The 24,837-nt window shown below is 38.2% G+C and overlaps 1 protein-coding gene across 3 annotated transcripts; it reads left to right on the plus strand.

Moving 5' to 3' along the window:
• Positions 1 to 362: 362 nt before the first annotated feature.
• On the plus strand, positions 363 to 24,837 carry WNT9B (Wnt family member 9B). Of its 3 annotated transcripts, XR_015740464.1 has the most exons (6): positions 363 to 518; positions 9,721 to 9,977; positions 12,120 to 12,385; positions 14,545 to 19,458; positions 21,616 to 21,753; positions 23,696 to 24,837. XR_015740464.1 is itself a non-coding variant. In XM_026718285.2 (4 exons), exons 1-4 carry the CDS (start codon positions 412 to 414, stop codon positions 15,019 to 15,021), a joined length of 1,107 nt encoding a protein of 368 aa, XP_026574070.1. In that variant the 5' UTR covers positions 363 to 411; the 3' UTR covers positions 15,022 to 20,025. The 3 variants fall into 3 exon arrangements, 1 of the variants encoding a protein (XP_026574070.1); XR_015740463.1 differs by having other exon boundaries at positions 21,616 to 24,837; XM_026718285.2 differs by lacking the exons at positions 21,616 to 21,753; positions 23,696 to 24,837 and having other exon boundaries at positions 14,545 to 20,025.

The following is a 24,837-nucleotide window of genomic DNA, read 5'->3' on the forward strand; positions in this document are numbered from 1 at the left end:
AACGAGAATCTGGCCTTCCTGACTGGGTTTGAACAAGAAGTTAAAACGAGGCTGGCTAATTGGCACAAATACCCCCGATGACCGAGGGTGCATCTCCTTTCTTGTCTCCTCCTGGACTGTAGCTTAACAGCCACCCTCTTGAGCCCAACTGCGGCCACGGGCCAGGACGATTTTCGGGACCGGCCTGAGGTTCCACGAGGGATCCGCGCACCTCTCAGCCCCTGAGGCGAGCCGCACCTTCAGCGGCCCTTTGCTCTCGCCCTCCAGCTCGGAGGCGGGACCGAGAGAGGGCGTCCCTCGCCCGCCCAGGTGCCTTTTTAAAGTGATCCGGGAGCGCCGGGCGCCGAGAGCGCAGCGCCATGCCGAGCCAGGGAAGCGGCGGATCGCGACGCAGCAGCAGAAGCTGGCACCATGCGCCTGCCACCGGGGGAGACCGCGCTGCTGCCTCTGCGCGCTTCTCTGATCGTCACAGCCGCCACTTACTGCCTGCTGCTCTTGCAAGTGGACGCCTATTTCGGGTCAGCGGCGTTTTCTCCTTTTGACGCGGCTTCGGACATGGGACCTTCTGCTCTAAGTTTAGATTACATCTTTTCTATTCAGGTGTTCTCTTCCTCTCCCCCCCCCACCCCATTTTTTTTTAAAAATCCGTTTTTATACGAATTTGGTTTTGAATAGCTTTTCTATTTTCTTTCCTGTTCTCTAAACCTAACTCTTTGCTTTCAGATGGCGAAGCTAAGCCGGCTTAACAGGTGTCCGTCCGACTGACTTCCGACGCGACAGTGGACACGCCTAAAGTTGTCCTGTCCCCTTCTGTCCTGTTGATTTTAAATGACACACATCCCTTTCTCCGTTATCTCTTTCTCTTTCGCTTTCTTCCGTCAAACAATCCATTCTGAATGGTTGGATACATAGTTGCAATCCTAAACGTTGCCTGGGATTATACGGTTCTTTCTTTTCAGCGATTTACGCTTTGAAGAAAGTTGCTGTATCTCCGTTGCTAGCCAGGCGCGATACCGGTTTTACAGTTATCCTGCGAATACATCACAAACTCAACTCAACCTTCGGGCGAACCTGACAAGAGACGACGGCATCAGTTAGACCTGCTGGAGGTGATCCTTCAGGTCCTCTCCCCGCCTCTCCTCTGCTGGCTCTAGATGTTCTTTGCAGCAGATCCATCGCCAGCTCAAAGATTACATTTGCTAGGCTGAAGCGCTTAGTCGATAGAAAACGGACGGGGCTTTATGAAAGACACGGGGCCAGATCTGAACCATCTAAACATTGCAATATTTTGTGTGATGGTGGTGGGCGGGATAAGTAAAGTATTCCATATTAATTTCTCGATATAGTTATGCTTACCTCTTTCAAGATTCTGACACGTTCTGGGTTTCATTCTATGATTGGAAGGTGGCTTTTAAATTGCCCTCTCCCTCAAGAAGTTCAGAAAACTCTTCCATGCCCTCCAGGCTTTGGAATTTTTGCTGAACTCGCTCACTGCAATATGGGCGAATTTGGTCCCTTGTGAAGTCTTATCATTTGGGTTGATCTGCATGTATATTTGCTAGGAGTTCCAAGCCCTGGAAGGGAGGACCAGAAGCCTCGTGATTTATTATACAATTAGTATCTTTTACAAGGTGATACGGTCTCAGCCCTGTTTAGTTCTATTGAAATGATTGAAATGAACTCCTTATAATTTCAGAGGATCCCTAAACATGTTAAAATCGGATCTACTCCTACATTTTTACATCTTTTTATTCTTCATTACAAGCTGGAGGCCATGACATAATACAATCTCAAGAGTTTGGGATTGTACATAAATTGCACAGTACTGTAGGTAGTCTGAGGATGCATATATGTGTGCCTTGTGATGCAGGTATTTGAAATTCTCTTAAGATTTGAATTTCAAGATATTGTATTTGCATAAAAACTTGCATTCTGGCTCAAGCCTGCAATCATACAAATGCTTACCTAAAGATAAACACTGTTTTAATTATTGAGACCTATTTATGAAGGATTAAGATTGTATTATATTATTTCAAAACTTCTCAAGAGATACATCAGTAAAATACTGTATGCATCAAATTTGTCTTGATAAGCAAGGGAAAGATATTAATCTGTAAGATTCTTGTATAATACCTGGGATTGCGTATCCAGGTACAGTTTTAGTTTTCAAACCTCAACCCTTATTTTTCCAAAACATAGGCATGTTTTCCCCATTGGTTTTAATGTCTAATTCTGCTTCACTACTTAGTTTCAACAATGGAAGTCTTTTTATATCTTTAGTAAACTAGGAAGCAGAATTCAGTTTGCTAATCATAAATTTGAGAGCAGCTCATGATGTAATCTGTGTTTTTGTCTGCTTACAAAATTTCCCCCCCAAATTCAGTATTTTTACAAATACTGAAAAGTGACTTTGCCTACAGAAGCAATAGTGTCAAGGTAGTTTTCTGACCTTATTGCAGCATGCTAAACTATGATTTGTTTAATTACAGTTTCCTAAATAAACCACAGTTTGTTGAGTTCTAGTTATACATTAAGGCATAAACGGTTATATACAAACCATGTTGGATGTGTTAGCATAATGCCAAAAATTAAGCCTCATTGTGGTTTCCTACATTGTATAAATACATAGGTCAGTGGTTTCATATAAATATAGTTTGAGTTCTAGAAGTCTTTATTTTGTACTTACTTTCTTCCATAAGGTTTAAATTATTCAAATGTAGATATTTTCCACATATCTTTTCCCAGTATTTCTTCCATCCCTCCCACAAAAAAGTCTGTTAAAGAGGGGAAAATGGAAAGTACAATGCTGCCTGATTAGATTAGGACTTTAGATATGACAAACTGGTGCTTTTAAATGTTACAAAATACAGGCCCCATCCTCCCTGACAATTGACCATTTTAATGGCAATTGTAGTCTAAAAGATATGCAGAATACAGATTGCCTACTTCTAGACTAAAGCACTTCAGGGCTCTTTCTTAGTAGTTATTCTTATTCTTCATTATTAAGGATTACAGAAACCAATACATATACTCTTATAAGGCTTTGATTTTTTTAAAAAAGTACTGAGTCTTGAATTCTAAAAGTTCAGAATAGGGCTTTGAGATTTGAATTGTTTTCAGCACCTGTTTTGGAGAAAGATGGGAATAATAAAATGTTTTTGAACTTGTGCATATATTTTTCCTTACAGCAAAGATCTACTAAGCCTCTTAATGTGAATTTGTGGCAGGTTTGAAATGCTGTGTTCAATTTTGTACACTGCATCCAACAATATACAAAAAATACTGTTGGAATCCAAGACCAGGAAGCAGATTAAATGTATTTGAAATCACTAGCAATGTATCTACATTCTACGGATATTGATGGGTGAACTAGGATCAAACCTGGATCTGATCTAAGGATACAAGCATTAATTATCTTACAGAGTTTTATAGAGGTAGCTGCTTAGCTTCTCCCAAGAGATGATAATTACAATCTTAGTCAAAACGTATAGCAACCTAGATACTCTCTATATCAGTGGTTTCAAATCTTGGCATCTTAAAGATTTGTGAACTAATTCTGAGAATTCCTCAGCCAGCAGGCCGGCCATCTTTTTAGGATTTTGGTATGTTGGGACTGCACACTTTGAAATACTGGCTGGGAATGCCAAGAATTATAACAGTATCTCTCATCTGGGATGCTGTGTCTATTTCTGCCTGCATTTCAGAATGAGATCTCTGTCAGCCTTTTCTCCTTTCAGGAAGTGCATGCTGATATCCCAAGCAAGAGGTAATATTCTTTTTTCCCCAGCTATCACTTCCTTAATGCAAAACAAATATTGATTATTGCTTTAAGTGGATTTGGTTGTTTAAGCAACTTAAGGGAACCGCAATCTTGAAACAGCTGTGTTCCTTTAGTTGATAAAACATTTTATTCCAATTCTTTATGGGAACTGTTGCATATTTTGAGTGAGTTTCCTGTTTGTTATTACCAGCCTTCCAATGTAGGGACCAGCCACAGATAAATGCTGGAATTTCTAGATTCTACTTTCTGTTTCTGAAAGCTAATGAGTGAGCTTGTTGATGCTCTTTGTCAACAACACTAGCCAGGTTGGATAGTTTTAAGAGCAAACCTGTAGATTCAAGGAAGGTTAGGCTGTTTGTGAGTAATAATACTACCTGTAAAATCATAGGCACTTTGCTTTAAATAATAGTTGCCAGGAAATGACAGAAGTAAGCTTCAGAAACACATCCAGTTGGGCACCATGTAACAGAGGATAGATGTTGTTAAGCCAGGGGAGATATCTAACATGGGGCCTGCAGGTACTTAGCATCCCAAGTCCTTCCTTGCCCTTCAAGAAACTTGGTTGTGCTGAGCTCCAATAGGAACTGCTGTGGACAGCAGGGGTAATGGAGAAAGGAGTCATTTTCTCCTCCTCTGATGCTCCAAAGCTGCCATTGCTTGGTCATTAGCATTAGCACCAGTTTCCCCTTTCTTCTCTAATCTTTATCAGTTGGATGGTCTGGAAGGGCAAGGAGGCTGACCACACAATGGAATTGAAACCCCCAGGGTCTCTGCCAACTTTCCCAGGAGCAATTGATTGCTGTTTTGTTCCCCAGGTCTGCTTGGGGTGGTGGGGGAGGAAATGCAATTTTATGACCCTTCTCATCCTCTGGTAGACAGACAACCTCTCTTTAGCCCTGTTGTAATCATTGCTGGGTGAAGGGAGCTGCAATTGAAAGAGCTTGCTTTCAGCCCAGGGATCTCTCCTGATGTTCTGATCTCAGTGCATGGCTGAATTACAGGGCTTAGATGATCTGGAGGAGTTGGCAGCAGAGGAGGAGGGGGGGGGGCAGCATTTTATTCTATAACCTTGACTTTTCTGGACATAAAGCGGGGCAGGAACCAAGGCTGAGATGGGAGGTGATGTAGACAGATATGCAAGATCTATTACTAGAGTGATGATGAATGAAAACTATTTTAAGTCTACAAGTAACAACCTACATAAGTGCTTCAGTGAACTGGGGAGTGATCCCTTATTCACTTTATTCGTTATAAGAAGGGAAGTGGTTGTATAAGCACACTTGCAAGATTCTGTTATAACCAATCTCAATAAAAATTTAAGTCATCCTGTGGACTTGATCTAGTCTATCTAGAGGCCTGGTCTGGTCTACCTACATGTGTTGACCTACAATTCCTTTCATCCATTCCTTTAGTTTCCCATAGGATGCTAAACTAGAATGAATCTGATATGTTATGTGGAACACTGTTGCTTGAGGATGAAGGGAGTTGTTGTTCAACACATCTGGAAGTATTAGAATTGATCCCAGAAAAATCAGCTAAGGCCTCTGAGCCATGTATGAATGGGTCTCCCAACAGAGAAGTGGAGAATAGATAGCAAATTGACAGTGATTGATGCAAAGACTCTGCAGATAGCTAGAAAGCAGTTTTAGAGTAAGGAATTTGGGGCAAGGTGTTGGATGCTAGATTTAAATAACAGGACCCAATGGACAGAATTCTATGTATTGCAGGGGGCTATAAATTTATATGTCAGTCCCATTTCATCAAATACAACTGAGACAGACCAACTAGGACCAACATTCTATTAACAATGATTTCTACTATTTCCAAAAAGCACTTCCATGGTAACTATTTTCAATGTATTTTATGCTGAAAACATTCAATTTCATTTTAATATTATCCCAATTTGTTCAATTATGTCTTTACAATTATGTTTCCATCTTTGTCTTGGCTTGCTCACTAGTCATTATTCATCCTGCTTTGGTTCCAATCTTTGCATGCTGTTGCTTTGTTACACTCTAGAGTGACATAGCTGCTATCCTAGTCACTTGTGCAATGGGTCCCTATTTTGTTTGCATAGCAAATCTACATAGCTGCCCGTATCAAAAAGTGACTCTTGCCAGCTTACAAGAAGAAATAATGATTAAATCATATCACAATATAAAGAAGATCAAACAGAAATAACAATAAATGTAAAATATAAAAACATAGAAGAACCTTAGGAGAGCAGAAGGATAATCATCATTCAGACATCTTGCAGGCTCACCATTTGATCCCCAAGGTAGATGGAAGAACCATAGCTCCAAAACTTTCCAAAAGGCTAACATAGATGGGGCTAACCTTATCTCAGAGGGAAGGTGGAAGCTACAGCAGAAAAAAACGTTGCGTCTTGGGACCCACCATGAGGATTTCCTTAGCAGTCTGAGCCTGGATCATATCTCTTTTGCAGGACCTGATGGGATGGATAGATGCAACAACAGCAACTGGAATTGTACCTGGAAGCAAATCAGCAACTAATGTAGTTTATGGAGCAAAGATATAAGGTGTGTCATCCAAGAGGCACACATAACTGCCCATGTAACCACATTCGGCTGCTAAAGCTTCCAGATGCTCTTCAAGGGCAGCTCCAGGTAGACTGCATAATAGTAATCCATTCTTGAAGTAACCAGGGCATGAATGAAAATGTATAGATTCTCATAGTGCAAGAAGAGGTGCAGGTCATGCACAACGCAAATCAGTACAAATATTTAATGCAGAAACCAGTGATTAATATCCAAATCAGTTGTCCCTACTTCCTACAGCTATGTTGAACTATATTTCTCATAATTTACAACAAGCATTAAGAACATAACTTCTTGGAAATTCAGCCAATACCAATAACTTGTGATTTTGGACTGTTTTTGTCTAGTCCAAGAACTACTATTATCCAAATAATTCTATAAATTGATAGTTATAGAAAATTTATATTGTATAGTAGCATTATTAATCCTCAAGCGATTTGGAAATTGCTGTCTTCTGTTGGGTACAACAGCAATTTCCAAATCGTTTGAGGATCCATCTAGTTCACTTCCAAACTGATTGGAGCTCCAAGTGCTCAGAGGAAATTAGAACAGGGTAAGTGTTCAGCTGGTATGTGGGTGCTGCATAGACACAGCTTGTATCTTGATGAACCTGCGGCCATTTTGTTCTCAGTTGGTTATTTGGAAATTTTACTTACTTAATCATTAACCGACATCATGCATTGGCTGGAAGAAGACCTCTGGGTGGGTGAGAGGGTTTGAGCATTCCACCCTTGGTAGGTGATAAGCATCTCTTCCTTTGCGTGCTCTCTCAAGACTGAAGGTTTTTTGGCTGCCTGGCGCTAGGCGTATGCATGCTTGATAGATCACAGGTTCCGATGTACAACCTGTCCTGTAAATGAACTCAGGTCAGGTCCAGGAAATGCCCAATCTCAGCACTGGGTTATATACAGGCAGCAGAGGCAAAATCTTGAGGGCAATAGCCAGCAGAGGTATGAGTAATATTGGGAGAGATTGGTTTGGAATGATGATGGTCAGGATGGTAGATGAATTATAAAATAAAAATTAAAAACCAAGAGACTTATGTTCAACTTCCTGGCAGTTTTCCTCTTTTTTTTTTCTTCTACTTAGGGAATGGGGTTGAATGAGAAGATGCTTGACTCTTTCCTCACATTTTTAGAGTCAGAATCAATCCACCTGCTCTTAAAGTGTTTTCTACCCATTAAAACAAAACTGTTGGAAGAAAAATGTATAACGATAAAATCATTAGACCTAAGGATGCATTTCAGGGTTATTTTTGGTGAGGGGCAATTAAAGGGCAGAGGATAGGAGGAGGAAATGGCTCAGAAGTATGTAACATAATTTAGAGTTTGGCTCCAACTTATAAGTTGTATTCTCAATTGCATTCTCCTGGCTGTGATTTTTCAACTAAACTCTGATATAATTTCTTAGAGATATAGAAAGAGTAGCATGTTCCAAAGACATTTTAATACTATCCAAGTTTGTTGTTTCTAAGAACAAAATGGCCATTTTTATTTCATTGGGCAATTTATTACAATAACTTTCCTTCTGAACGTAGGCTATGAACACTTGGTCTTGTATGAAACACTGAGTGATTCTTAACTTGACAATCTTTCCTTCTACAATATATTAATTTGTGTGCGGTAACAGGTGGAAAAATAATAGAGTCATAATGAAATATGATATCAAGAATGCTAGAAAAATGCATTGTAAATAAATGAGCCTAGATATTCAAAGATCTATCTTCCCAAACTTGGTAAGACTACAAAATCCCAGTCAGTTTAAGATTTAATTCATAATTTGCTTTCAACCCTAAAATCTGGCCGATAAAATGAAACTATGGTATAATCTCAATATAACATTCCACTTTGTAAATAGCATCTAACTATTTTTATGCTACTTTTATATTATTGTTCTTAGATAGTATGCATATGATGTAGCTAATGTGTCAGCAAGTTAGCTGATTTGGAAACAAAGTTAAGAGTAAATCCCTGACTAGTAGGAAAGATTTAAATGCCATGTTAAAAAAAAAACCTCATCAAAAGAAAAAAAAATATAGCAAGTTATCTTTAATAGTTCTTTCTGGTGATACCTAAATTCTGAAGACAAATTCTGAGAATACTAATTTCATATGAAGTGTGTATTTACATATAAAATTGCCGTAGTTACTGTATAGCAAAGGGGCAGCCTTTGAAACGATTAACTTATTCTAATTTAGGCTAAATGTGTCGATTTTGGAACAATCACATGAAATCTTCCAGTGCAATGAAATCCAGTTAAAGAATGTGGTTTCGGCTACTTCTGACTAAGCTTAGTTTAATGGAAGTAAATCAAAGTGTAGTTTTGGTAATTCATCCAAATCAGTGTTTTTCTACCTTAGCAGCTTTAAATTATGTACACTAACTCCCAGAATTATGCCTCTGTGAAAGAGACACCTCTACAATATATAGTTTAGTTTTAGTTTTAGGTTTCCTTTTTTCTTTTTTACAAGTAGTGCAAATACTAGGCATAATTCCTATCACCTTCCATCATTGTTCTAATGGAGAATAATTTGAGACTTTGTCTAATAGCTGTAGAGGGCACTAGCTAAATGAAAACAGTTCTAAAATCCTTCCCAACATTTGTTCACTGTTCAAAGTTTTCTTTTACTGAAACCTGTTCCTAAGGCAAACCTTCCTTAAAGATATTTGAATTTTGACCACAAAGGGAAATCATATTCTCTGCATCAAAATGTAGGTAGTAGATTATTTGCATTTCAGCAAGTAAAAAATTAAAAACTAAGTAAAGTAAATAATTTTTTTTTAAAGGCATATCTACTGGATGTTGATTATCTGTCCTCCTCTTTTAATGTGCTTTGCATCCCTAGGGACCCAAGATGCTATATTGTGATTCATGTCTTCCTACAGCTTAGTGTGGCATTAGGAAATACCTTTAACTGTAGACTTGACTTAAGTTTCTAATAGAGTTTAGAATCTCCATTAGAATGTAGCCATCTGGTTCCTTTTTATATTCCTTATATTGCGGCAAATTGTTTTAATGGAAAAATAGATTGAGTGAAACATTCAGCCTCCAAATTGTCTGTTCACCTCACTTAAAAACTTGCCAAGCTGTTTTTTTTTTCTTATTGGTGAGTGCCCCAAAGTGCATCTCTATCAATCCATATCTTTTCTGCTTCTTTTGCTTTGTCTGAGATGTGGGATTTTTAGTAGAAGTGCTTCGCACTTTCTCTCACCACTTTCAATTCTGTAACCTCTTCATTTCTCTACATCTAAGTCAGCCCAAAGCTTACATGGGGATGGGTAACTGAGATGGCCATCATACTGCTTATCTGTTAATGCCTAGTGGCAATAATGCTTTCTCTGGTTTATCAAGCCAAGCTAAACTTACTTCTGTTTCTCTTAGCCTGACCGGAAAAGAAACCTTGATTCAGTTTCCACTGCTGGGATCTTCAACAAATCCTGCACATTGGAAGGCTCACTTGAAGCAATGTGATCTGCTAAGGCTTTCCCAGAAGCAAAAGAGGCTCTGTCGTCGGGAGCCAGGGCTGGCTGAGACTTTACGGGAAGCCGTTCAGCTTGGAGTCCTTGAGTGCCAGTACCAGTTTCGCAATGAGCGTTGGAACTGCAGCCTCGATGGGAGGGCGAACTTGTTGAAGAGAGGTAAATAGGAACATCTGTTTTGTTAGGTTTATGAAAAAAGTGCCCAAAATCAAAAGCTTTTCCTCCTTGCTTTGGGATTCTGTCCAATTCCTTCAATCATAATTAGAAGCTAGGCGAAAAGGGCATCACAGGAGAGATAATTTAATCTTGTCAACAAATCACAACATTTATAGGCTGCCATTTTTAATTAACTTGGTTACCTCTTTTTCAATGTTGAATGCAGATAAGAAGACGCCTTCTTCTCTAGACCACAAAATATAAGCACTAGGCTATTAGAGTTTTAGTAGGCTGGATAGCAGTGATCTTTTATTCTCCTCTAGTTTGTGATATTCTCTAGCTTTTACAAAAGTGTTCTTCTTCCTGTGTGCAATTATTATAGGAATTAGTTCCCTGATGGGGAAGGAATAGAACAAACTATTCTCTTCTCTTCTACTAGCCTGTTGTCTGCATGGAATTCTCGCTCACTTCTTTTTCATGTCATTTGTTAAATATAAAGATGTGATATTCCAATGTTTGCCACTCAGGCTTTGATCCTAAAAGTGTGCTGGAACCCAAGCTCGTTATATTTGTATTAAACCTTTTATAGCAGTTTCCATTGTTCAAGATTGTTTGCAAAACAATAGGATGTGATTTTAAAAACTCTTTCACAATAGCTGGTAGTCTAAGACTCCAATACTGTACCATGGGTCCCCAAACTTAGCAACTTTAAGACTTCAACTCCCAGAATTCTCCAGCCAGCATGATTTAAAAAAAAAGATGATAACAAAGCAATACTTCAAACAAACTACTAATAAAAGAATGTGCCTTATCAAAAAAATTAAGGAAAAACATTTCCAATATTCACTTTAGTTTCAAGATATTAATCAAAAGTAAGATTCTTCTTAGAATGTCAGTCTGGTGTACTGTATAAAGCGTTAGACTAGAAGTGAGGAAATCAGAATTGTACACTTGCCTTAGACCATGGGCAACTTTAAGACTTGTGGGCTTCAACTCTCATAAATATTAATGTTGCCAAGGCTGGGCACCTGCCTTAGACACAGACACTATGACTTTAGGCCAGGCACTTTAGTATACCATTAGGATAGGACAGGGGTGGGATTCAAATTTTTTAACAACCAGTTCTGTGGATGTGGCTTAGGTGGTGGGTGTGGCTTGGTGGTCATGTGACTGGGTGGACATGGCTTGGTGGTCATGTTATTGACTGGATGTGGCCAACTCAATATCACTCACATCGAGATATATGTCTCCTTGCCTGGCCTCTCATGACTGTGGGGATGCTGCAACAGTCGTAAGTGTGAAAAATGGTCATAAGTCACTTTTTTCAGTGCCACTGTAACTTTGAATGGTCACTCCACACAAGCAAAGTACCAGCAAAGGAGAGGAAAAAAACTCCAGAGAGGTTCCTGAGACAGGAAGTCTAGTCCTGCCAAGAATGTAATAAAGGGTTAATGGAGAGGCAGTTTATATAAGCAACACCAGAATGTTTCCTTCCTGCCTTCCTTACAGGATTAGGCCAGTAATTTCTTCTAACAACCAGTTCTCCAAACTGCTCAGAATGTTAACAACTGGTCCTAGCGAATAGGTGCGAACTGGTAGAATCCCACCCCTGGGATAGGGGTGTCAAACTCGCAGCATCATGTTGCCATCACATCATGTATCACAATTTTTCCCCTTTTGCTAAACTGGGGTGGGTGTGGCCAGTGCATGATGCATCTGTCCTGTGGGCCACAAGTTTGACACCCTTGCTTTAGGAGGAAGGGAATGAGAAGCACTTCTGAAAAATGTTGCCAAGAGTATTGTAGAGACTTACTTATGTAGTGTCAGGAGTCAAGACTAACTCAAAGGCATGAAGAAAGGCTTCAGTTTATCTTGTTGGCAGGCATTTAATTAAGCAACTTTCTAGTGGAGAAAACAACAAATTAGTTTCAAGAGCTAAGGACCACAGCAGGATTTACTTTTCTTATAGGAGGGATCCCAATCAAAGGTTAAAGCCACAGAGAAGCAAAACTTCAGAACTTCCACCAGTTGCCTGTTGAGGGATGCAAACAGGCTTCTTGTCTGCATCCCCACTTTCAGCTTAGATTTATTCAGTTCTTTCTTATGATGTGTTCTCCTCACTCGTGCTTGGCTTTGTTTTCCTAGGTTTCAAAGAAACAGCATTTCTCTATGCAGTGTCTTCAGCAGCATTAACTCATTCCCTTGCTCGAGCATGCAGCGCTGGGCGAATGGAGCGCTGTACCTGTGACGATTCACCTGGCCTAGAGAACCGCAAAGCCTGGCAGTGGGGTGTGTGTGGTGACAACCTCAAGTATAGCATCAGGTTCCTGAAGAACTTCTTGGGTCAGAAGAAGGTTGGGAAAGATTTGAGGGCCAAGGTGGACATCCATAACACCAACGTAGGCATCAAGGTAAGGGTGAATTTGCTGCAGGACCAGTTCAGGAGAGAGAGAAAGAGGTGGAAAATAAAAATCTGGTATTTCAGAGTTCAGTTAATTCCCCAGTGGGAGTGGAATGGTGATAGAGATTACTATCACCATTCCACTCCCACTGGGGAATTAACTGAACTCTGAAATACCAGATCTGTATCTTTCCTGGAAGCATATGGTCAAAACAGTGGTTCCCACAGTGACATTATAAAAAATGTTTATGTAACAGGGGAGAATAAAGCAAGCATTTTTAATGAGATGGGTCATTTCTGTTGATTCAGAGGCTACCGTCTGACCACATCTTTACAAAATCTTAAATTGACAACCCTAATGCAAAGGTTGGGTCAGAAATGCACAAACAATATTTGGAAATGCTTAAAAGCTTGCATGGATTGCGCTTAAGAAGTAGAGAGAATAAATGCTCTTGTGTACAGGTTACAGCAGATTTTTGTCAGCGGGCATCCTTCAGATAAATTATGGAACACCTCACTGTATCTTGATGTTTAAATTTGACTTAAACTGGACGGGCATTCAGAGACAATGTAAAACATTTCTAAAAAGCTGTAGCTCTGCAATATGCAAGATTTTCCTTGGGTTTTTTTTCCCTAAGGGATGCTGTTTTCTACATCTATACATGCCACCTAAAAGCAGGAAACACACTACATTGTTCAGAAATATTGTCTTCAGATACAAAGTTGATTCTCTGATAAATTACTTGCTTAAATACCACAATCAGTACAGCCTCTGTGTGTCAACTCAGAAATCAGAGGCACTGATTCAGTGGGCTATCATATCATCTCTGTGTGGTAGTGTAACCTAAAACAATGAGGAAGCAATTAGTCCCAACTATGTGGATATAAGTAGTTCTCACCTATGACCACAACTGAGTTCCAAATTTTGGTTGTTAAGAGAAACAGTTAACTGAATTTTGCCCCAAATTTTGCTTTTCTACAAAACTACCAAGGAGGATAAAATGACCCTTCATGTTGCCCACATTTGCAACATAAATTTGAAGTAGATTAATGCATTCTAGATAATCTTTCTGGAGTCAAGCACCAAAGGTACATCATTTTATAAAAAGTCCCTTTTAGATGATTACAAAATTTGAATTTTCCGTCCTTTCAATCACATGCTTTCTCACTGTTTCACCAATATATTATGTCTAAAATTCTTAGCCCATTTTTGTCATACATTTTTTATTTGTTCATTTCCATGAATTTCAGCAAGAGTTTGTATATTTTAGGCAATTACATATTTATCATTTGTACATAATTCAATTTCAAATATGGTCTTCTGTTACTCAATTCTAAATGTCCTGTTATCTACCTTAATCCATTTCTCTTAACGGTGCATACAAAAAAACTATTGAAAACTAAATCCTTCAACAGCCAGTTCCCTGATTTCATCTTATATTTTATAACAATTATTGATAAATGTAATCATTTCACTTTCCCTGCTCCTTCTTTCTCTAAAATGGTTCTTGTGCTGAGACCCATAAAAATATTTTTCAGGCACAGTCTGGGTTTATGTCTGTTTGACATTCTAGATTTCAATAATGTCCAAAAGAAGATTCCAACATGAAATTGCTGAACTGTTTTGGGGTTAATTAGGATTATATAATTCTTATGCTTGCCGAAGTTAAATTTGAGCAATAGAGTCGGTACAATTGCATATATGAACAGCAGACATTAATCTACAAAAGCTTAGTTGGTAATAACTGCTTGGTCTTTGTGTACTGTAATTTGATTTCCTTTGCCTTTATGAATTAAAGTTTGGTTATTAAAGTGTTAGATTTCCTTTATATTGTTTCCTCTAGGGCTCAAGATATCTTATGGGGAGGGATGGGGTCCTCTCTTCAGTTTATACACTTAGTAACAGACAGTTCTGTGAGGCAAGTAGGATTGAGAAAGCATCAGCCAAAGTTGCCAAGTGAATAAGGTAACTGACTGAAATGCACTTAAACAAAGATTGTTCCTGGATTCATTGGTGAGTTATCTGGAGAGATCATTACTTGAATGGTCAAATCTATTTGAATGGATGATCCTACTTTACACATTTTCTGATTTCCTTCCTTCTTTCTTCTAATTACTCACTGATAACTCTGTAACATGGCTAATAATTTTTTCTTTTCTCTTCCACAGGCTGTGAAAAATGGCCTGAAGACCACTTGCAAGTGCCATGGTGTGTCTGGCTCATGTGCTGTGAGAACTTGCTGGAAACAGTTGTCTCCTTTCCACGAGACAGGAAAGCTCCTGAAGCTACGCTATGATGGTGCTGTCAAAGTCTTCAGTGTCACCAATGATGCTATGGGACAATCAGAGCTGGTGAGCCCCCAACATCATGGCCACTTAGCTAAAGGTCCTACTACTCCACGCCCCACTGATCTGGTTTATATGGAAGATTCTCCTAGCTTCTGCCGATCTAGCAGGTATTCAGTCGGCACGGCTGGAAGGACGTGTTCCCGTGAGGCCAACTGTGACAGTATGTGCTGTGGCCGGGGTTACAATATCCAGACACACATTGTTACCTTCTCTTGCCATTGCCAAGTGCAATGGTGCTGCTATGTGGAATGTCAGCAGTGCATGCAGGAAGAAGTGGTTTACAGCTGCAAGCAATAAGACATTGAACCAGGGAGTCGGAGAACAATGGCTAGTTCCCCTTAAGATTGCATCTAGATCTAAATATCACGATGACTTGGACTTCTTTGATATAGCAATTTCCACGTTGATATTGGATCTAAAACCTAAAATAGGGGTAATTTGTGCCAGGTCCTAGTGCTGAAATTATTGATTTGGGGTCCAGCAGGCAAGGAAAAAGCATAAAATAAGAACAAACCGACCCTCAGGACTGACTGGACAGAGTTGGAGAACTCTGCCTAGAAGATGACTATCTTATATTGCCAGGACCTTTGGTTCACCTGTCTTAGGGCTGTTTATTCTGATCGAAGTAAGATGTCTTTCTTTACCTGAAACCTCTTCCAAGTGGAGGAGTCCGGAACTGAAAATTGAAACCTTAATTGCGAGAAGTATGAATAATTTTACTCTCCATTTCCTAATTTTGTAAGTAGCATTCCCCAAGTTGAAACTCTGCAGGTAATATAACCATTTCCAATGGTCATGGGTTATTCTATTTGGGAATTATAAGGCTTGAAATACAATAAATCTGAAAGCTCCAAGTTAGAATATTGTCAAGCGCAGGAAATCAGGAGTCCAGGCAATTCAAATGAATTTTGTATCCAAGGGCCAAGGCTCTCTAAAATAATCTGAACTTCTAGTGGTCAAAGCAAATTGGCAATAAAGGCCAACAGAATTCAAGGCGGACTGGACTTTGATCTCTTGTAGGTGTGAAAGGACTTGAGACTGAGGATGCATTTGACTCCTCCCTTGGGCTCAGCCTGGTCATCTCCTACAGACATGCTGTGATACACTAAGCAAAATACTTTGTTTAAATCAAAGATCTGAGTAGCAACTAATAATAAATAACAAAATGGTAAGAACAGTTCTGAATAGAAGACAAACAAATCAAACCTTCCCAATTGTTCTTAGGTCCAATATTATTCTAATGCATCTTTAGTCGGTAGCAATTATTCTAAAAAGGCTACATTTACTGAATCCTCCCCTGGGTCTTCTGAAAAAAAATAGCTGGATGACTCTGGGCAGCTGGTATCTATCTATAGGTAGTCCTCGATTTATGGTCATAATTGAGCCCATAATTTTGGTTGCTAAGCAAAACATTTATTAGGTGAGTTTTGCACCATTTTATGACCTTTCTTGCCACACTTGTTAAGTCAATCACTACAATTATTAAGTAGTAACTCAGCTGTGAATCTGGCTTCCCCATTGACTTCACTTGTCAGAAGGTCACAAAAGGTGATCATTTGGGACACTGCAACTGTTATAAATATGGACCAGTTTGCCAAGCATCTGAATTTTGATCACATGACCACAGGGATGCTGCAATGGTCCGAAGTATGAAAAACGGTCATAAGTCACTTTCAATGCTGTTGTAACTTCAGGCAGTCACCAAATGAAAGGCTATACGTTGAGGACTACCTTTACTTGTTGTTTAATCACTGCTGACCATTGCTACCATTTTTACTGAAATAGAAATAATGCTACTGGGGAAATTTGGGTGAAAGTTCTCCCAAAACTGGTCAACCAAAACTTGCATGCCGATCATGTTTGTCTTTGATTAGAGAGCTCCAGGGGATGTACTTAGTGGTAGGATCTGTGCTGAAGGCTACATTCTTCAAAGCTGAGAAAGAATAAAGTGTGAGCAATACGGCAAGCTTGAGAAAGGCTACCAATATTTGTTAAGCCTTTGGGGAATTGAGAGTTGGAGGTAAACTGTATAATTTTAGTTCATAATGAAATATCCTAGTTAATAGTTATTGAGAGTAGGCGTGGAAGATTTAAAGGGGCAAGTTTGGAAACATAAGCACACTCAGAATAGTAATTTTGGTACTTGAGAGGGTGGGAAAAGATAACTAATTTGCAATAGTTTGAATAAAATATGAACACCTGGAACACCAAATTTGTAAAAGCCAAACAAACATCTAGGACTAGAATGGGGAATGCCAATCAATGGATCCAACTCTACTTGCTAAGTGGTCTGCCTGCTCTGCAGTACCGCAAGCAGTGAAGCTTCTCCAAAATGCTATTCCTTCCTTTGTTATTGTCACTCTCTGTTTCACTTGTGTCTCTTTTTTTTCCCCCATTAAAAAATGGAAGATGTAAATAAAGCTGGCAGATACAGATTTTATTAGGCCTACTGCCAAGAGGGTCCCTGTTTGTCCCTGTTAAGAGACATGGATATTGTCAATATTTTTTCAGTTAAATCCTCTCTGTAATATCACCTGATCTATTAGACAAGGTATTAGATTAGGAATTGATTAAGGCCTAGAAAAGATCCATTCTCTAGTTGAGAGGAACAAAAGGATGGCAGGCAGCTTCAATATGAAATGAATGTTTGGTATAGTGCACAGTGGTTTAGGTACTTCTTTGCTTTATTTCATTATGTCTGATTATTTTTAGCAAGTATTAAAATTAGATAATAGCTTAGTTCTAGTTTATGTATTCTCCTGAATTGAAGGACTTATTAGCATTCTTTCTATTTAAGAACCTTTATGGCATACTTTGTGATTAGTTTTCTTTGTGGAATATAGATTTTTGTGTGTGGAAATCATCAATATTAATGTTAATCTAGTATATGACCTGGATATAAAGAGAGCTAAAATAGAATATAAAATATTTGGACTTAGAGCTGACGAAATAGTAATTGAAAGCATATATTTCATAATCCATGAGAATTTATTTTTCAGAGGATATTTCTCTATTTCAGTCTCCCAGTTTAAATGTGTCTTTAAAAAAAAAATGGAGATTATTATAGCCTTTGGAGTTGCCATCCACAATTAACATCTGGGCAACTGACTGAGCAGATCCACAACTTAACTATTGCTGAGTTTAAATTAGCACATGTACAACTAGAAACTAATACAAACAGAACTAGATACAAGTTTATACATACACATATAGAAATAGAAAGAAAATAAACTGCATTTTCTTTTTGGCAACACATTACATAACTACTTTGGTTAGATACTTGAGAACAAATGGTGGCTGAACTGACCTATTTAAGCCTTTGTAAGCCATTAAAGGGGCTTTGATAGATGGTGATTTTGGTAGATTACAAGCTGGGTGAGCCTGTACAAATCATTGTTCAATATAAACCTTAAAAAAATGCAAAAAAATGATGTGATATTATTATCCCATTAATGATAATGTGCGAAAGTTGTAATAATACAAGATGACCAATTAATAGACCAAGAGAATACTGATAAAGATTAATGTGTTGCAGTGAAAGAAATGGATAAAGACCTTATGTAGAATACTATAGATAATTTTTGGTTTACCTCCCAAGTTTTCTATGAGTAAAAAATAAAGATATTCCCTTGGAGTAAAAAAAACAAAACAAAATGAAGAAACTGATCTTCACCATAAATTTTAAATGCATAGAATTAATGCAGGATTAGATTTCCATCTCAAAGGGTAGCCATCGCATGCTTTTTTCTGATTGCTGTAGGTACTTGACTGCCAACTTCAGAATGGTAGCCAAATACCACATCCTGTCACATGAGGTGTCCTAAGCCTAGAAACATTGCAGGATATTTCAGTTTTGTTCTGTGGTACTGCAGATACAATGGGAAAGCAGATTGCCTTCTACTGCGGTTTGTCTGCCTCTCTTTCTGTCTGCTTCAGAAACCCCATACATACAACAGGCTCTATGCTTTACAACAGCGGTAGACCCTGATTTTTCACTCCAGGATGTCTTGCTCTGAAGCAAGGTGTTAATTTGCAAGATAATCTATCTTGATGCAACAAAAGGAAAAAAAAGATCATTCTTGCTGCAGTCAGTACAATATCTTGCATCAGTCCTGTACTTGTATATTTGTGAAGTAATTTTTCATCTAAAATATGGATGTCTAAACTTTTGGCTTGCCTGGGCTGCACTGAGTGAAGAGGAATTATCTTGGGCTGCATATAACATATACGATATCATTTTATAATGTAAAATTCACATGAAATATTAAAAAGTTTATGATCTTGTGGGGCCATGGGTTGGACACATCTGATCTGTATTTTTAATGCATGCAATGATGAATGGAATTTGGCACAGAGAACACAAGAATATTCATCTGATCTTGTATTAACCACGTATGAAGTTAATGATATAACAGGCTAGATAATTTACTCTTGTTTCTAGTACTAGGAAGCTGCTATTGGTGCTATGATACTTAGTGTAAAAGAATTCCAAGTTTTCATGCTACATTACATATTTGAACTATTATTCAAACGTCTGCCATGTTCACAACAAGCATATCTTGAATACTTCTCTTGCAAACACAATATGACTTTGCCTTATCAGAGTCCTGGTTCATGGGCAAGCCGTTCCTTCCGCAGATAGTCATATTGAATGTGCAAATATTTCCAGGAGACTGATGTCCCACAAAAGATATTGGAAAGGAGGGGACCAGACCTCTTTGAAGTGCAGACATGGTGAGCACTGAATTTTAGAATATCTGAATGTGGCAGATTGAAACCTGCCATCCTCTACATGTATTTAAACCATAGCTTGCTAAATGCTACTAGAATTGTCATTTTTTGTTTTTTTGTTTTTAAAAACTGGAGGGTACTATGTTGGGTAAGACTGATGTAGCATTGTGAATATTAGCACCTGAGTTTGTTTTATTTTTGCTACTCTTTTCTTCTGACCATATATGCTTGGCAATTCTTTAAATCTTTTATCCACTTGTAAATAAATATTGCAGCTTAATTTTCATTCATGTAGTTCTAATCTGCACAGGATTACCAGTTAGACTCTAATTGATCTTGATTCCCAAACAATCTTCATGCTTATTAAGCATGACTTGAGCCAAGATTTATGTACTAACATTAATCTGTAAGGAAAATATTTCTTGGATGATTCCCGTGGGATTTGATGAAATTTAGCTGGTTTATTAAAGCAAAACTGGGAGAGAAAAGCATCTATTTGTTTTCCTCCTCACTGACTTCACAAACAGCACAGCTATATGTAGGAGATGGAATAAAATGGATTTATCACAATGTGAGGCTTTCAGTTCTGAATAATATGACTCTGCAAGTTAGTTATGCTAAATCCTTAAGCAGGCCTATACAAGTTTGGGACTAACAACATGCAAATAATGTTGAGTGTGGTCTATTTTATCAAGTCTTCATCCAATACTTTTGCCTTTTGAATATAATAGCAAAAATGAGAAATTTGTATATGTGATAAGGATCATCCATATAAGTGTCAAAATAGCATGTTGACAGTTCTATCAATACTCCATAATAATGGATATGAAGAATAGAATCCACAATCATGGGTAGAAACTAATGACAGAAAAGAATCAGTGGTGAGGAAAACAATCCATACAGTAGTATTTCACAAATAGTTTTTAAAGAATACATTTTGGGTTTCCAGCCAGCTTGCAGTTTAGTACTAGCCATCTTGTCATAAGGAAATGCTTCCTGGAGTTTATTGTTCGCACTTTGCTGCTACATGTGGGAATTGGGGATGAGGAGAAATACTATTTGATAGATGTCCCAAGCAGGGTGGGACTCAATTTTTTTAACAACTGTTTCTGTGGGCATGGCTTAGTTGGTGGGCGTGGCTTGGTGGTCATGTGTCTGGGTGGACACGGCTTGGTGGTCATGTTATTGGTCAACTCAATATCACTCATATTGAGGTACCATCTCCTTGCCTGGCCTCTCATGACTGTGGGGATGCTGCAACAGCTGTAAGTGTGAAAAACGGTCATAAGTCACTTTTTTCAGTGCCATTGTAACTTTGAATGGTCACTCCACACAAGCAAAGTGTGGAGGAAAAAAAACTTAAGAGAAATTCCAGAGACAGGAAGTCTAGTCCTGCCAAGAATATAATAAGGGTTAACGGAGAGACAGTTTCTGTAAGAAACACCAGAATGTTTCCTTCCTGCCTTCCTTACAGGATTAGGCCAGTCATTTCTTCTATTAACCGAAACTGCTTAGAATATTAACAACCAGTTCTAGCGAATAGGTGCAAACTGGTAGAATCCCACCCCTGGTCCCAAGCCATATAGAGATTATTTGGCATTTGTGTTTTCAACTTTTGTGTAAACCCACACTGCTTTTGACTATCAAATAGAGGGGAAGAACAAAGTTCCACCCGGTGTTTCTCAACCTCAGAAACCTTAAGATGTGTGTGGACTTAAGTTCCCAGAATTCTGCTGGCTGGGTAATTCCAGGTTGTTGAAGTTCATACATCTTAAAATTGCTAAGGATGAGAAACACTTCTCCAACCCATCCAAAGTATCTCCCTGTTGTCTTCCCACACCAGGTACTTTAAGCTGTTTATCCTCAACCCGGTTCCTATCCTAACAGGACAATGAATACTTAGTACAGGTAGCATCCACTCCTGTATTTTAGTAGATGCTTAAAGGAAATTAGTTAAACAGTTATCACCTTATAACATTTGAATGCAAATATGATTCTGTTGAATGAAGCAGCTCTTTTTGCCAAGGCTCTTCCCTTGCATTTTAGGCTTTTCCTTTTAAGCAGTTATTACATTTCTTGAATGTAAAGGCAGCAGCTGTTTAGCAATGAAGATATTCCTCTTTTTATTTTCTCTGATTGAAAATGGATTCTGGATCTCAGCCAGCAGCAAAAACCTTGATGCAGATTTCAATCAGCTCCAGTGTCTGACTTGAAAAGGAGCATGTTCACTTCTCACTCAAATGTTGGAATGAGATGCATCCTTGAATGGAAACAAATCCATTATGTGAAATTTTCCAGGTGAGAGTAAGCTATGACACTATTGCTACCATTCCCCAATATGAGTAACACCTTAATTCTCTGAGGGTCATTCAAACGTTCAAGTGAAGAGTAAGATATCAACAAGCTTTCACAGCATATGTGGGTCACAAATCCTTCATAAATGCTGATTGGAGAATAGCCCACATTCCATAAAGTAGAATCAATAAGATGACTGACTTTCTATGATACAACCTTGAAATGTCCAAAATTACTATACTGAATCAACAGCTTAAATAGCAACCAACTGGCATCCTATAAAAATCTATAGAACCAGCATTCATGCAACATTTTAAGCAAAGTCAGAAACAAGCAGATACCTGAACCTGAAAAGAGGTCATTTACCTGCCCAATACTTAACTTTTATCATTGGCTAAAACCACTATCTATGGTTCCTCATGAACAGACTCAGATGGCATAGTTATGTGGATTTTAGCTCTCTCATCCAGCTTTTGGCACAGAAACAGGAAGATATGGTATCCATAAAAATAGATGTCCTCCAGTTGCTTTGTCTCTCTTCTTTCATTTTCTACCACAGAATCAAAAGTAAGCTGAGAAATGGGTTGGGCAAGTTGAGTTTTCCCTAATCTTGTCCACAGCAGTTCTGACTCTAATCAGGGTACTAGAGACTATTTTTAAAAAATAACTATTGCAAAATTGTTTCAGACACCAGCCCAGATTATTGCTACCAGAATAACCAAGGAAATCCTCTGTTTAGCCTGGATCACCTGATAAGTAACTTAAACCAGACTTGTTTAGAACTGTCCCAAATTTTCATTTAAGTTTCATTTCAGCTCTTGAGGATTCAATTGTAAGGATTTGAGTGGCGGTAGAAGGTGGTGTGAGGTACTGAAGTGCAGAGATGACTATATGTCCACCTCACCCTTGTTAGGCTAAGCAAATCTTTCTGAGCAATGGGTATGTCTTATTCTAAAGGTAAAGTTTAACATTCAGTTCCAAAGTGGTAAGTTTTGGGTGCAGGCAGAGAACCGTCTGATTCTCTGCTTCAAATAGTACAATGTAAAGCTGGCCTTACTCTTCAATAAATTCTCGTCCTTTTATGGGAGGGATGGGGCAGAGGGGAACCTTTTTATGAGCACTAGAAACAGATTTTAAAATTTGGATGGCTGCACAGCAAAGTAGAAAATTTGGTAAGAAGACAATAATTGAAAACAATTTCAGAGCATCACATAGTGGCTACTCCATGGTATTTTGATCACACTGACAGGGAAAGCTCAGTACATCTTTGTTATTTCTAACAAATTATTATGATTGCAAAAGAGATTCTGTGCTTTTAGGAGAAGGAGCTTTATTTCCTACCTCAAAATGTATAACGTTTGAGCATATTTATATTATTTATGCGTCTTGTACATTTTTCATAACATTTGTGTATTGGGTTGTTGAAATGTAACACTACAATATAAGACTTTTAAATAATACACAACTACAGCCTTTCATTTTTAATGGGAATATATTGCTGTAATCATTGTCCAGATGTTCAGATGTTGCAATGCTTATATCCTATTATCTGATTAATATCTTTTATATTGTATTTTAAGGTACTCTGCTTTTTAATCTTGAGTTTCCATTTTAAAAGTAGAAACTAGCATAAGGACCATGATCAGTAATATAAGGAAGAAAATGTGAGTTTTATACACCATTATAGCTACTTTCTCTAGAAGGGAAATGTAGATATTCAGTTTAATGATCTCTTGAAAACCATTTGTTTTGATTGGAAAAGATTTGTTTTTATTAGAATTAGGATTGTTAATCTATTTAAATAGCTTTGATCTAATAACATACTACTGTTATAAAAATATGGAATAGCTGTTAGAGTTGTAGACCAAGAGTGTGGAGCCAAGATTTCAATTCCATAGTCTGCCATGTAAAATTCATGAGAATCTTGAATTTGTCTTGCTTTCAGCTGCACATATCCCAGCCTTGTGAGGATAAAGAAAGGGGAAAGAACCCAATGTTAGCTGCATTATGTTCCTTGGAAGAAGAGTGGGATAAAAATATCACTGAAGCCTTAGTAGCGACATACTATGGAGTTGTTGAATTTGTATTTTAATGAATAAATAACAATGTCACTCACTATGGTAAGGCTAAATACCTTAGTTTCATTTGTAAAGGTTCCAAGCGCCTTTAAAACTGAAACAAGCATGCATTTTGATCTGCAGAACCAAAATGGTCTTACTAGTTTATAGGCTGAAGCTTGAATCAGCTGACTAATACATTGATCCAGTCTCATGGGTATATTTACATATTGAAGAAGCTGCTACTGGATTCCAAGATGAATGAAAATGCCTTTATGCTCTTTTCTTGGACTGCTACATTATTGAATCTAAAGAATAAGGATGGTTTGAATTTATTTCAGCTCAATTAGCTTTTCTTCTGTGAGTTTTTAAAGTCGGGCCTAAAGCCAACTCCCACCGCCACCAGCAAAGAATTGCTTCAAGGTTTCTGAACGTTTGTGGTAGGAATAAAACACGCAGCGAGAGGATTTTCAGCATGGCTGAACAAAATTTTGCTCTTTGCCAAGGGGCCATTTCCCATGACATTTTAATCCCAGTTGTGATTGGAGCAGAGAACACGAGAGACCTCCAGCCCCTTTTTCACAGCCCAGTTCAGAGATCTAACTCTATGGCAGTGGATTATTTTAGGCTGGATATTGCAAAGTATGAGCACTGTGAAACTCTAACCAGACCATATAAAGCTGAGTTGAATTTTTCAGTACATGGACCAACAATCCCCTTAATGACTAGGAAGCGGCTATCAAAACTAAATTTTCAGTGCTTCTTTGGCAGTCACTGAATTCCATTTCTAGGTAGCTCTTCTGAATACCCTTTTCCCCTGCCTTTATGAATGTTGGGAAAATTGGAGGGATGTTTTATACTTTGCAAGAATGTTTAATGAATTGTGTTCTTATTGTTCTATATGATGTGATGTCAATATATCAGTGTATGTTTAAATCTTTAAATCTTGATATTTAATCAAGAATGTGTTTGAGTCATTTTTGGTGAGATAAAATGCTGTATACATTTATTAATAAAACATTTTTTAAAG

This window comes from Pseudonaja textilis, chromosome Z (assembly GCF_049901715.1).
Source record: "Pseudonaja textilis isolate UNSWEBS1 chromosome Z, rPseTex1.2, whole genome shotgun sequence".
NCBI lineage: Eukaryota > Metazoa > Chordata > Lepidosauria > Squamata > Elapidae > Pseudonaja > Pseudonaja textilis.